Source organism: Crocodylus siamensis, chromosome 5 (genome assembly GCF_052110815.1).
Source record: "Crocodylus siamensis isolate JL-2025a chromosome 5, ASM5211081v1, whole genome shotgun sequence".
In the NCBI taxonomy this organism is placed as follows: Eukaryota; Metazoa; Chordata; order Crocodylia; family Crocodylidae; genus Crocodylus; species Crocodylus siamensis.
The window spans coordinates 182,902,020-182,917,012 of NC_143399.1; the positions used below are offsets into that span (position 1 = coordinate 182,902,020).

The 14,993-nt window shown below is 41.3% G+C and overlaps 1 protein-coding gene across 3 annotated transcripts in view; it reads left to right on the forward strand.

The window, feature by feature from the left end:
• Positions 1–14,993, forward strand: part of GAD2 (glutamate decarboxylase 2) — a 51,810-nt gene that overhangs the window by 21,482 nt on the left and 15,335 nt on the right. For all 3 annotated transcript variants that reach the window (XM_090047378.1, XM_090047380.1, XM_090047381.1), the window contains 4 exons: positions 4,636–4,715; positions 9,123–9,177; positions 10,724–10,840; positions 13,010–13,074. In XM_090047378.1, coding sequence (XP_089903504.1) covers positions 4,636–4,715; positions 9,123–9,177; positions 10,724–10,840; positions 13,010–13,074 — 317 coding nt within the window. The remainder of the gene's footprint in view (positions 1–4,635; positions 4,716–9,122; positions 9,178–10,723; positions 10,841–13,009; positions 13,075–14,993) is intronic.

Genomic DNA, 14,993 nt, shown 5'->3' on the forward strand with positions numbered 1-14,993 from the left:
CCAAACCTATTTTCAAACTGTACAAAGTAATCAGTACCACCAAGTGAGTCTTTTTCTAGAATTCAATAGAGATATGGATCTAACTAATTAATGTAAAGCCTTCTGATTTAATCATTTAGCTAAAACATGAAAAGCTGATTTATTAATCTAATCAGAGAAGGTCAGTACTTTTTCCATTCATACTCAATGTTTGATACTGTTGGTATCTTTAGTCACATGAGTTTGAGAAGAATTTTAAAGGTTTCAAAAACCATTCAAGACAATAGGATTTTCCTTAATATATTGTCCAATATAATATATAAGCATATGTACCCATAGTTCAGTAATAGGTTTGTTAAAAGTATGGTTAGGTTGTACAGTTCAGTCGTAAAACTGAGTAAATACGTAATTATAATAAACTTTAAAAATGTTGTTTCCCCACTCATCTACGTTAGCTCCAACATGTAATCTCCCCAAACTCCATTTCACAACCTAAGCAAGGTAAAAGCCTGAAATCTCTATTTCATATGCCCAAAATGTGATTTCCATGGACTCATAACATGGACAAATCAAAACTAGTTTTCATCAGAATATTCAAAAACATTTCAATAACACTTATTTTATACCATATTTCAAATTTCTATCTCCACCTGTTTAGCACCCAACCACACAAAATTCTTTTACATAATTATTTTACTCTCCTTGTTCTCTGAAAATGTTGTGGCAGAGATTTAAAATGGAAACTCATGCAACCTTAGGCATGATAGATACTGCTACTCCTCTTGTGAGTACATAGATTATGTTAAATAGTTTTAGGTCTTAAACATCTTTCTATATCCTTTTTTCTTTTGTTACAGTCATACACATCATTTCTGGGGGCTGGTGTGATGTGGTTGCTAAGGCACAGAGTTGCAAGCCAGATTCAAGGCAAATAGCTGAAACACTCATGGCATGGCCCTATTAGATTCTAATTCTGTTAAATACCTTTTCACAAGAATACAAAAAAGAAAAGGAACTGTATTTCTTCACCTTACTAAGTATTCCTCAGAGGTAGCTCTGTCTTAAAAACTAAGTTAATTTAGAATGGACCACCTATTGCAAAAATTTAAGTATGCCCTAAACTTTAAATATATACTAAAGTTCCATTGACTTCACATGCCCAAAGTGAAGCACATGTGTCCGTGCTTCACTGTATCATAGGAGTCATAGTAAATAATTTTCTAGTCATCTACCTCTTTTCTTAATGTGTCCAAATCCATCTGCTTAGCAGCACAGCTGAGGTCAAGCAATTGCTTTGTGTAATAATAATGGTTAATTCTTTTTCTGACTCTATTCTGCCCTTTAGTTATTTTGTAATGGTGCAAGGACGGACCACATGCCTTAGTACAGCTACTCCTTGCTTAACGCCATAGTTAAGTTCTTGAAAAATGTGACTTTAAGCAAAACAATGTTAAGTGAATCCAATTACATCACAGTAGTTACCTACTAGCAGGCAGTGACCAAACAACGTTATAACCAAATATTGCACAACTTTAAACAAGCATGTTCTGAAATAGATCAGCAACGTAATAATGAAACAACATTAACCGGGGCAACCGAGGAGTACCTGTTTGTCCTCTTGTCTTTTTTTCCATGCTATTCCTGAGCTAATGCTACTGTACAATATACAGAAAAGTTCCTTATTGCTTTGTCAGAATTCTAGAATTTGGGTTAGATGCTGTTCTATGATATCATAACTTCCATCAATTCAGCACAAGCCACTTAAGATGGCTGCAGGTGAAGCAGAAAGCTATCCACATCATGCAAAAGGTACTACATATCTGCACAATCCCACTGATTTCAATATTAAAGGTATTGCTTAAGATGATGGAAGCATGCTTATTCATTTGTAGGGGAACAGCCTGCTCTCAGGTTTTCACACAACATTAAGTCTGGTTTTCTTCTTGGTACTCAGAGTCTCTGTTCAACTTCTGTTCCTCTCTTTGCACCTCATCAAGGCTCCCTACATTGTTACAAGCCTGGACTCTGCTAGCACATTTGAATCAACAGAACCTAGTCAGTTTGATTAAAAGCAAAGGTTGGACTTCTCCTGGGACAAAGACTTTTTTTTCTGGGACCCTACAGATATAGAGGCCACTGTTTCCCTTTAAATACCTGTGAAGTATCCAAGATAACACTTTTTCCCCAAGATAGTTGGGGTTAATTCCAAGTTGCCTGTGTGAAGGATTGTACCTATTTCAATACAAGTCAAAGTCTGGGACGGTCAGACCCAGGATAAACTCCAAGGACTGCTTTTACCCTTTGATTGTAAACAGACATTGCATTTCTCCCAGGAGAAAATCTTTTGACCTTGGATCCTACAGACCTTCACACCCATTGTCCTGCTCCAAGTACCTGTGAAGTATGTGCAATAAGATGTGTACTTCCCTCCTTCTTCCCATGGTAGTGCTGTCTGCATCTGTAAACTAACTGTGGTTTATTTAACTTAATTGCCATTTACTCCAGGGGCAACCCTTTCAGGGTGTGTGTCTCCATGGCTGTCTACTGGCAGAAGAACAGCAAGGTAGTTTTAAAGGACTACATGTGTAAACAACTGTTTTGATCCAAGTCAAAACTCAGGACCATTAGTCCCAGGACAAATGAGACATCTATTTACAGCCAGGGCAACTAAGGATAAAAACTGTCAGTTCTGACTGAATGAGTCAAAACCCGGGAGCAGCGTAGTCCTCCATACACACAGCTTGTCCCTGAAATGAATGGCAATTAACTTGAATTAGCCACAGTGGTCCTGGAGAAAGAGTTATCTGGGGTAAAAAAAATGTTGATTCCCACCCCTCCCCCAGCAAAAAACATTTTATCCTGGGATCCTACAGACAGTACAAACACTGTCCCATGTTAAATAACTGTGAACTGTTAAATTAAGACTTGGAACAATCATGGCTAATTCGAGTTAATTTGCTTTCAGATTGTGCAAACTGTGTGTGTAAATGTCTGACCTGGAACCTGTTTTAATGCAAGTCTACAGCACCAGATTAAACCTGCCATCTGTTTTTAGCCTAAAGGGCTATTCTGCTCCCAGGTTTTGACTCAAATCAGTCAGGATCTACTCAAACTCTACATTTGTTTTTGCCTTTGGGTGCTTCCAAGGTACCTAAAGTGGGGCAATGTGCTTGTATGTCTGTACAGTCCCAGGTTAACAGGCTTTGTCCCAAGAGAAATCTAACAACTGTTTTTAATCCAATAACACAGCAGTGAGAGTAGATTGAGATGGGATAAAAGGATTAACTATCCCACCACTCAAACAGTTTTCTGTTTGCTAACCCAACCTGCTTTTCAGTGAATGGCAAACATGCTTATCATTTTAATCACGAGTATTATAATTGTTTCAACTACAAAAGTTGCACACATTCCTTTTTGGACAATTTAATGATCTGTAGTTAAGTTATAGGACTTAGGACAGACACATTACAGTTAAATTCAGGTTAATCAAAAAACCACTTCTCAGCAGTATAGCTTGATACATTATTATACACTTATACAATATTATAACAACTGGAATTTAAATTTAATTATAAACCACCACTTATTTAGGAGCCAGTTCCTAACAGAATAATTAGATTAAGCTATTTTCCCCACTATATAACCCCCACTTTTATCCTGTGCATTTATATTAGCCCTGATTCTGATATGAGGTTGGTATAATTCCATTTACTTCAGTGGAATTACTCTTAATTTTCATTGACCTGAGATCAAAATCAGGCTTACTGTCTTTACACGTCCTCAGCTGGTTGCCTATGAAAAGTGAATGGCATTATGACAGTATCTGGCTACTGGTCACATAGCAGATGTACTTCACTTGGGATGCCACATGTAAAATTAATGGATTTTCCAGTAAGCTAAGGCAGTAAGTAAAAAAGTTAAGGGTTCTTCTGAGATGAGGACCATAGGGCTCCCAGAGTTAAAGCAGGTCAATTTCTGTAGGCAACAGCACACCAGGGAGGATTGTGGCTGGAATCACGTGACATGCTTTTGGGTCCCCAGCATGAGTACCCAAATATTCATTTACAGCTGGGTGGTTGGGGTAGCCTTTGCATAGGGTCAAAGTGGGGTTTGACATCTCATCTCTGGAGCCTTAATAAAATTACTTTAACTGCTCTACCACTGTGTCAATAGGAGTTACAGAGAGTCAAATTCAGTGATAGATGCACACAGGCGTTTCCTGAATAAAATCAGATTAAAGTTATTACTATTGCTTCAAATGATTCCAGTGTCCTAGTCTGAAGCTTCAAATTAAAGAGCTGAGTTTCTTGACTGGGGTGGGCAAAATGCGGCCCAGGGGCCAGATGCGGCCTGCCAGGCCATTCTATCTGGCCTCTGGGGCCCCTAAAAATTTTAGAAAATTAACATTTATCTGCTCTGGGCTTCCTGTCATGTGGCCCTTGGTGGTTTGCCGAAACTCAGTAAGCGGCCCTCTGCCCAAAATAATTGCCTGCCTGTGTTCTAGACAAACTACATGAATAGAATGATTGTCTATCTAGCTTTGTTTCTCGAGATCACTGGAAAACTAAAGATTTTTGTTGTTTTGGGTTTTTTTGCATTAAGTTGCAGAAGGATTAATAATAGAAATAACACAGAATACCATATATGCTTTTTCAGAGTCACTTTTCTGTGAAAAAAGGAGCCGCAGCTTTGGGAATTGGTACAGATAGTGTCGTTCTGATTAGATGTGATGAAAGGTAAGTATAGATTCCAAACATGGTCACTTTTAAATGCTATGCAAAACATTTAGGCCCTTATTATCATTTGGTGTAATCAGCCTGGTTTGCTTGATTTATACTGATAAGGTTGACTTACACAGATGAGGAACTAGGGCCTTTGAAACAGCTTGTATAGCAGCTCGTAATTAGAACTGGTTGAAAATCATAATTTCTATCATACTGAAAATTCTGAGATTTTGGAGTTTGTCATCATCCTGAACTGAAATAAAAAATCAACCTGTCAATTATTTTAACACCAAAAATGTTCCTTGAAATTTTGATGCAGAAGTATTGACATGCTGTGTTTGGATCAAATAACATTTAAATATTCTTGCATTGAAATGTTTAATTTGGCGTTGTCAAATTAAGCTGAAATACTGCATTTCAATGCAGTTCAATGTTGAATTACAGCCACCAGTGACTCCTGGGAGTTGCAGTTTGGATGCCTCCTGTCCTCACTCTCCTCTATGCGCTAGGTAGTTTGACTGAACCCTAGTTCATATGCTATACTATGTTCATGAGAATCCCAAGATATCCTCTGACAGTAAAGCCAGAGGACAGATTGTAGTACACTGTAGATCATGAACCAGGCAGTTCAGCCAATAGGACAGGAATGAGGGCATGAGGTACCTACAAAAACTTGAATATTCATTCATGTTGAACTGTCTGAAATTAAATGTTTTCATCCAGTTAAATCCATGTATGTTCCTAAGACAAAATAGAAAAGATGTGGCAAAACCAGCATTTTCTTGTGGAAATTTTGTTTTAGAGAAAGTGCATTTTCTGTTGAAAAAGAAAATCGATGCAAAATTTCCAGCCAGTTGTATTAATACTCTTTTAGTAAAAATACTCTTTTTATGACCCATTGAATACTATTGTTATAATGTGCTGAATCATTTATGGCTCCAGATGAAGTGAAACACTTAACTAGAGTCTCAGTGTTCTATTTCTATCATACAAAGAATAAAACTACCTGAGCAATTTAGAGTAGTAATCACAGAAGACCCTGTATATTGATTTATAGACTTATTATCTCCCTCTTCACAAAAGATTGAGCACTCTTTCCAAAGGAATTAATGACCACGTGGACAACTGACACACTAGTCCTTATAATAAACCCTTTGCTTTTTCTGTTTGCTAAGAACCAAATTCATGTAACTGACAGCTGACAGTAGCATACTGACGGGGGCAGGATGGGGTGGTAGTGGGCCATGGCCCAGGGCACTGGCCGGGGCGTGGATGCCAGCTGGAGAAGCTGTGACACCTCCCGCGTTTTGTGTGTGGCTCACCTGTCTGCCCGCCCGGTGGATTGTGGTTTGCGGCTTTTGGCTTTCTTTGGCCATTCCAGACAGAAATTCCAGCCACCATCCCTCCCCCTACGGCCAACATGCCGCACTGCTAGTTCCCCCATGGAAGTGCCATGGGGTAGGAGGTGGGACCCTGCACAGGTTGATTTGCCTCAGGCCCCGCACCCTGCTCGGTTCATCTTTGGGGGGGGCACAAATGCAAGCACTGGCCCCCAGGCAACAGATTCATGGTTCACCACTGACAGTTCTTATTCTCAGCTACATCTCCTAGAATTTGCCTGTATCTTTGTTGCACTGGGGCTGGTCTGCAGGGTATTTTCATAAGCATTTTAGCCAGAAGAACATGCAGGCAACTACCCTAAACAAAGCAAAAATGCAGTTCTGTCAAAGGTAGGACTAGTTTACCAATCTTTTTACCCTGTGTTTACTTACCATGCAGGTATATTGACAATGGTAGTGCCTGGATAACTCCATGCCCTTCTCCATGCCCATATTCCTTGAATATGATGCCCTTGAATTTAAGCTACCCAAATATTCTGACTTGCAACTTAATTTAAAAAACCCAAGCCAATAGGGACAAATTTAAAAGGATACAACCTCTGTGGTACATATAATAACTTTTTACTTTTTTTACTCTAAGACAGTCCATTTTTAGAAGAAAGATTTGGTTTTGAAGGCATATTATATATCTGTTTGTAATGTGATAGGTTGATTTGCTCCTACTATATTTTGGCTTTATTGAAGATTTTTTCTACCTGCTCCAATGAGTATTATGGCCATATGGGGGACCAACTTACTACTTGCTCCTGTGTAAATTTTGAAAATGCTTGCAGCTTTGTTTACTGAACACTCCTGTGTACATTGTGTTATTGCTCAGAGCTGGCTAATTACTTCCTTCCACATGAATTTTGGCAATGCTCAGGTCTAACTAGCTGCATGTGACTGGATCTATTCTAGCAATGCTTAAGACTGTAATGCAGCAGGTTTCTATACCATATATAGAGCAAGAATACTCAGCCTTGGTTTTACATGTTTTTATTACATTCCTTTTATGTTTCCAGAAACACTTTTAAGAGAAAAAGAAAAAATGTTCAGACTACTTAATACATAAGCAGGGGAAAGTTCGAGTCAATAGAAATTTTCCCCTTGGAATCTAAAAACAAAATGATTGTTGATGTTATTCTTTCACCGGGAAAGCAAAATACTGTGACTGGGTTTTTACAAAAGCTAGGCTGTCCAGGTATAAGAGGTCATAAGGTCTATATAAGTTAAGGACTTCTCAGGAGGAAGGGCAGTAGACATGATGAAAACTCAGAGAGAGAAGAGCTGGACCATCTGAAACTTGCTCTCTTTTTTGAAACTCATGATCAATGAACTCCCTGCCTCCAGAGGGAATCTCCACCTGTTGGATGCAAGCCAACCAATAAAGAAATTCATCGCTGGTTGCTGGGCAGACTGGCACAGTCTCTAGCCCCCTCCCAGTCAGGTTGGCAGTGCTTAGAACAATAGGGGGTGTAACCCCCTCACCCAGGTAAGTGATGCCAGTCACGTAGGCAGAGGGAGCAGGTTTTCCCCCTCCCTCAGGAATGTATCCAACCCAGGTTACCTAAAGAGATGGGATGTCTGCCCTCTGTAGGGCCCATATTAACCAAATTGTCACACAGCAGAGTTTTTGGGAAGAGACAGAAGTGGTCTTCTGCCACAGAGCTCATAAGAAATGCAGTTTTTTCACTGTAACTTTTCATTTTTTTCCGTCTCCATTAAAAGTTCACATGAAGATTTTTTTCAGAGAAAAACATGAAAAAACTTACACATTTTGGTATTCTCTTACCTTTTTGGGAAAGCATTTCAAGTTTTTGGTTTTCAGTTCTTTCATAAAAATATTCCTTTTTAACAAAAACCCACTTTTTCAGTAAAACAAATGACCAGCTGTACTAAGAAAAGGTCCTTTAAGATTTGGTCTCTATAAATACACCTGGTTAGTCAAAATTAATTAAAAAAACTTTGCAAAAAATCTACAAGGAACCATCATGATGCTAATCCTGTTATACATTTTCTTTCTTCTTGGATAGTCTTACTCTCAGCTGAAACAATCAAAGCCCCACATTTCAATATGTAAATATTAGCAGTGTTTTCATCACAAACCTAATGAATTTACAAGATTTCCCAAATTAGCCTGGAGGGCTTATATGACAGAGGTTGAATCTCAGGTGAATGGCTCATACTAAATCCATTTCAAATACAATATACTCTCCTCGTGAAGAGCTTGAATATGTACATAATCTTAGCCTGGACCAACAGTTTATTTTCCTGCCTGTTTCAAAGCTAATATTAGTTGACTGCGTCAAGCTATGGAGTAGTTTTCCCTGTTGTAACTCCATTGATTTCATTAGAATTACACTAAGGATGAATTTATTTTATTCAAGTGCAAATGAAAGCCAGTGCTTTCCTGTGGATGTGGAAGTGTGACATGGTCACACCTTTACTTCATAAAGAGGGGAGATACCTTCCTCCTACTGTCCACTTCATTTATGAGCTTCCAGCCAGTCCCATTGCTTGAGGCCACTGCAGCTGAATTGGGGATCCTGTGAGTTGGCCCTTGGAAGGTAGAATCACGGGCTTCACCTTTCAAAGGCCTGCAGTTGAGAACAATATTGGGTTACTGAATTCAGTAAATTCAGAATTTTCCCTGAATTCAGAACTCTCCTGAGGACATGCAGCATATTCTCTATGGTTACAATCCATTTGAACCCTGAGGCTCATTGGGCACGTACTTTAAGTGGAGCTTGTGTGAAGGGCCATGCCATGCCCTCTCTGATTTGGAGTGACTCACACATGATCAACAGTACATTGGTGCAAACTAGGTGACAATCCACAGGTTGACAATCAGCCCTGTGCTAAGACCAGTGCAAGGACTATACACCAGATGAGGTCTTAATTTAAGGGCTTAAATGGGGTATAGGCCTTGTGCAGTAGTATTAATTTCATCCTTACCTGGGATTGTTACTTAAAGGGGAAAGCAATAGAAAAGGCTGTTTTCAAAAGCAAAGCCCTAATATTATATTATCTTTTGCTGCAGGGGGAAAATGATTCCATCAGACCTTGAAAGAAGAATTCTTGAAGCTAAACAAAAAGTAAGTGCATTAGCATGTGCCTTCAGAAACAGTACATGGAGTTTGAGCTTCTTCACATATGAAAATGCGTTAAGGTCAATGTAGTTAAAAACAAACAAAAAACGAATATGTCCCATTTTGCTGTAGGTAGTTCAGAACTTTTAAGAAAGATCAGTCACTCTTTCTTATGTTGTTCTAAATGTTAAAACATATATACAGCTCCTGTCTGTAATTTTCATATACACTTTAGACTCCAAGGCTAAGTACAGACAGTCTAAAACCCCGAGACTGAATCAATTCAGTCTCTGAATGTTACTTTAAACCACAGAGATTAAACTGAGAAACAACTGGATACACATTTACTTTTGATTCAGGAAATGTAGCCACATGCCTGCAGTGGCTCAGGCCAGAAGCTGGGGGGTGCTAGAGCACGCCTTTCTGGCATGTAGCCATCATGGGCCATGTGTTTGCTTCCTCTCATAGGAAACACATACAGGGTGCACAGGGGTGCAGGTGCACCACCTGAGAGCGCTGGTGCCCCCCTTGAGAGCAAGCGCTCTCAGCTTAGGCAACTGGCCGTGGAGGGCAGGCACAGCACTGGGTAGTCCCTGCCCTCCCCCCCCCCGCCAGACATGTACCTTTCTCTGCTGGAGCAGACAGCCCAGCCCAGGGCTGGAAAGCATGCTGGGGGACTGTGATTTAACCAGGAAGGGGTCTGGGAAGGAAGTTTCATAAACCAGTTTGACTCAAATCAGTTAAGTCTGATACTGCATTCAAGCAGGTTTATCTTAAACTAGTTTCAACCATTTTGAAACTGGTTTATGTGCAATGAACTTATGTTCTTTACAGGTTTAAACCAGTTTCTGATTACTTAAACTGGTTTATGTATAATTTCTGTCCCTATCCCAATACACAATTAATTTGACTCACTATGTCTGTTGATTTCAGTGGAACTATTCATGTATTAAACGTTACACTCAAGCACAAGACTGCAGAGCCTTAAAATGTAAACTCCCTGGGGCAGGGCCAGCATCTTTTTACCTGATGTACGTAATCTAGCACATTCTGAATGTTAAAGAAATTGAAAGAATCATAATATACCAACAGGTTAATTCCAAATTTTCCAGAGATATTTGTTGTACAATGAATCTCTATGATAGAGGTAATTTTACATTGGCATAACACAGAATACACATTTTTTGTTTCTGACAGAGGCAGGAGGTGGGTTGTTCATTCTAAATCTTATCTTCCCAATGCATACCCTCAATCCTGACCTTGGAAGTTTGCTGCCACCTTAAGACAGAAATTGTAACATCACTACTATATCAAATAAGAAAAGCCAAAAAAATAGCATGCAAGTTCCTTATTTCCAAATGGCATCTCATTTTTTCATAGGAATATAGATACAGTAGCACAGCAGCTACTGGAATTAAGCTTATTTTTTTAATTACTTACTTTATTGTACTACTACACTCTGGCTACTTGGGAGGAAATCAAACTATTGCAAGTGGGGGTGGGTTTTGCTTGAATATTCCCTCTTTTAAAAATGTCTCTCTCCTTTGCATAGGGATTTGTTCCTTTCTTAGTGAGTGCCACAGCAGGAACAACAGTGTATGGTGCATTTGATCCCCTCATTGCTATTGCAGATATCTGCAAGAAATACAAAATCTGGATGCATGTGGATGTAAGTACTGTATTAGTCTCAGGTCACATCCCATGTTAACATGCATTCACTCATGCACATATAGTGTCATTTTGTACAGATAACAACATACCTGGTTCCTGTAGTGAAAACTACACCTAGGGACCAATTCTCTACTCCACTGATTTGGAGAAAGCCTGGGCTTCTGGAACAGACTGGGCATGTAAAACCATTTAAAAATAAAGGCATTTGATTTTAATTGGCTAAACATGAACTTACACAACTGATGTTTGAAACCTTTGTTTGAAAATCTATGCCTTATTTCTAGACATAATTAATTTTAAAAAACAACATATTTTCAGGCCCATTTCCTGCAAAATGGGGGCTGGGGTGGTGTGTAGGATTACCATATTTCCAGTTTCAAAAAAGAGGACACCTGCTGGGGAGGGAGAAAGGGGTAACATGATTGTGGGAGGGCAGTGACATGCCCATGCCCTGTCCCTGCCCCTCACTCCCAAACCACAGCCCCCCTCAGTCCTGCTGCTGCCCCTCACTCCCAACCCATAGTACTCCACCCCCCAAATCATGCTTGTGCCCCTCACTCCCAGCCTGCAGCCCCCTTGTCCTTGCTGATGCCCCTCACTCCTGACCTGAAGCCTCCTGGCATTGTCTGTGCCCCACACTCCTGGCCCACAGTCTTCCACCCCTCCTGGTGCCCCTCACTCCCAAGCCACAGCCCACCCCCACCCACCCTGCCAGTGTCCCTAACTACCGACCTGCAGCCCCCTGCTCTCCCCAGCCCTGCAGCATCTCCTGGCTGCCCCACCCCTGTGAGCACAGGCACCAGTGCCACCAGCCAGCCACACAGCTGTCTGCTGCCCCTAGAGTCCCCTCTCCCCTCCTGTGCTGGAGGGTTAGGCATTTCCCCCACCTCCTCTGCCCCGCTACAGCCCAAGTCAACTACCCCCAATGCCACCAGGCACCTGCCATACTCACACACCCATCCCCTCCACACACACACTCACATACACACACGCATATGCACATGCACATGCATGTGATGGATGCACACATGCACAGTCCCAAGCCCTGGCCCTCAAACCCCCACCTCCCATAGACTTACCTGCAGCCAGCTGCCGGGGCTGCTCCCACCACTCGGCCTGGCTGCATGCTGGCCACATGCATGTGCTTACACAAATGCATGTGATGCCCCTGCCTCCAATTGCCCTCCCTCCATTCCCCCCAGCCCCAAGCAGCTCCTTGCTAGGACAAGCTGGGAAGTGCCAGGAAAAACTTTGAAGCTGAGCAGAGCAAAACCCCAGACATTTGTTGATATTAAAAAAAAAAAAACCAGAGATGGGAGGGCCCAAAAAGAGGACACGTCCATGAAAACCCAGACATATGGTAACCCTAGTGTTGTGGGCACTAAGATTGACAGCCGAGAGGTTGCAAGTTTGAGGCCGTAGCAGAAGCACTTGTGGTGCAGCTATGTCAGCTGGAAATTCTACAAACTACCTTGTCACAAGGGCATGAAAAGGAAGGAAGACTGCAAAATAGACAGTTGAGCAAAAGGACATTATTTTTTTCTAAATTTGCAGACAAATAATACTATAATTTCCCCCAAAATGGCCCTAGTAACTGGGGCATATGCTGAAAGTATTTGCCAAATGACATGCTTACCTTACTGGGGTCCTTGCAGTGGCTTATTCCCCTGCACATGCTGGGAGATCAGCTCTCAGAGTTCTGCAAGAGGGGAGGCAAGGCAAACAGCTGTGTTTTGTGTCCCATCCCATTCTATTACCAGTGCCATTCTCCTCCCAGTCATGAACGTGTAAAGGTCAGTTGACCTTTCAGTGAGTTTTTTTTCCCTACTTGTTCTCCCTACCACTGCTTAGGGCAGGCCCAGTGTAGCACTGCCATGTGCTAGTGAGAGAGAAATTAGCTGGGCAGGAGGGTGATGCTAGCTGGTCCATGGACCTTGACCTACATAAGTCCAGCCACAGGCTACCAGAAAAAAACAGCAGAAAAAGAAGAACTGTGCTGGTATGGATTATGTTTCCACCCACAGACTGCAGCTCCATCAGAGCTGTGATTTAGCTTCATGCAACCCACTTTGGAAAGAAAAGGAGCAGACATCAAATTGACCTGAATATATGTGTGTCAGCAATGCAAAGTTATCTGATTTTTAAGAGAATGTATCTTGTTTTTCAGGCAGCATGGGGTGGTGGGCTGCTGATGTCCAGGAAACATAAATGGAAGTTAAACGGTGTTGAAAGGTATGATTTATTCACAGATTATTAGATGCCCCAGTGAACTCAGGATTACTACCAAATGGCTCTAAATAACAATCAACCAGGTTGATATACGATTAATAACTTATGCCCAATATACACAGTATGCAGCAATCTTTGAGGTTGTCTGTCCTCTCAACTGAAATAATATCATTAAGTTCCCTTGTTTAATAGGTATTTTGACTTAAAAGTTGTGGTATATGATTTTGTTTTCTGCTACAGATAATGGATATTTTCTATCTGTGGAATTCACCTCTTCCAAGCTGCAAAATAGCTTCTGAGTGATTCTCTGTGTAGATCTGTTTAGTGAGACTTAGATGTGTATCTCAGTAAGAAATGATCCCTGAAGACCTTGAATTTGGGTTGCCAGATGGTCTGAGATCATTCCATTATTACTGGGGCAATCATGTATAAATCTTCAGATCACTTGCAGGATACACAAAAAATCAACATCACAGTTTCCTGATGTTACAACTCCTAAGTCTTTTTGCAATGTCACAACATTCTGGGTTCCACAATGCAATTGGTTCTATAGAGATTTTTTATGAGCAGATGAGCTCCTGTGCATAGATTCTTCTATGCCCCATACTCCAGTCTTTCTCTGGAGGGTCAATCTCCTTTTCTCATATACATGACTATATAATATCTTGTTGCCAATGAAATCAGAAGCACAAAACCTTTACAATTAAAAAAAATGACTTAATAAGCTTGATATATTTTAGTTAACCTCAATCCCCACCAACACCCAAAACACACAAATATTTTTTGCACCAAACAGGATATATTTAGTATATCCAGAACAGATAAAAATTCTGCCCCTCCTGTCAGGAGATAGCATAAAAGAGACACATATGTAAAAAAAATGGATACAGGATAGGAGCCAAATCTGGATTAGAAACTCTGGCTATATCTGCATTTGAAAGATGTTCAAATTACAAAGTTCAAATCCACAACTGGATCAGAACTTCCTTAATGCTCTGCAAAGAGTCATCTCCAAGTAGTGGGCAATGACATGGTTCCCATGGGACATGGGAATCTTGCCATTTCCTATTCTTTCATCATAAGGTGATGAATAGGGGAACAACTTTGATTTTTTCAGGACTTGTATACACTTGATATGTCTACATTGAAAACTGTAATAGAAAACAGTTAAGTGATGTTGAGGGGTAACCAACATGGGTTGGATGTGAAGGAGGAAGTCGATGTCATCTTCTTGGACTTCCAGAAGGCCTTCGACACAGTGTCCCACCCAGTTCTGGTGGGCAAGCTGAGGGACTGCAGCACTGATGAATGCAAGTCACATGGGTGGCAAACTGGCTCCAGAGGCGCACCCAGAAGGTGGTGATGGACGGGTTGATGTCGACCTGGGAGGGTGTGGGCAGCAGAGTCCCCCAGGGCTTGGTCCTTGGGCTGGTGCTGTTCAATATCTTCATTAGCGACCTGGACGAGGGTGTGGAGAGCACCCTGTTCAAGTCTGATGATGACACCAAGCTGTGGGGTAAAGCGAATACACCGGCAGGCAGGGACCGCATCCAGGCAGACCTGGATAGGTTGGAGAAGTGGGCGGATCTGAACAGGATGCGGTTCAACAAGGACAAGTGCAGGGTGCTGCATCTGGGGAGAGGGAACCAGCATTATGGTTATAGGTTAGGGGCTGACCCTCTCAACAGCACAGAGGCAGAGAGGGATCTTGGAGTCAGGATTGACTCCAGGATGAATATGAGTCGCCAATGCGATGAAACAATAGACAGAGCCAACTGCACCCTGTCATACATCAACAGGGGCATCACTAACAGGTCCAGAGAGGTCTTGCTCCCCCTCTATGCGGCACTGCTCGGGCCGCAGCTGGAGTACTGTGTCCAGTTCTGGGCGCCGCACTTCAAGAAGGATGTGGAGAACCTGGA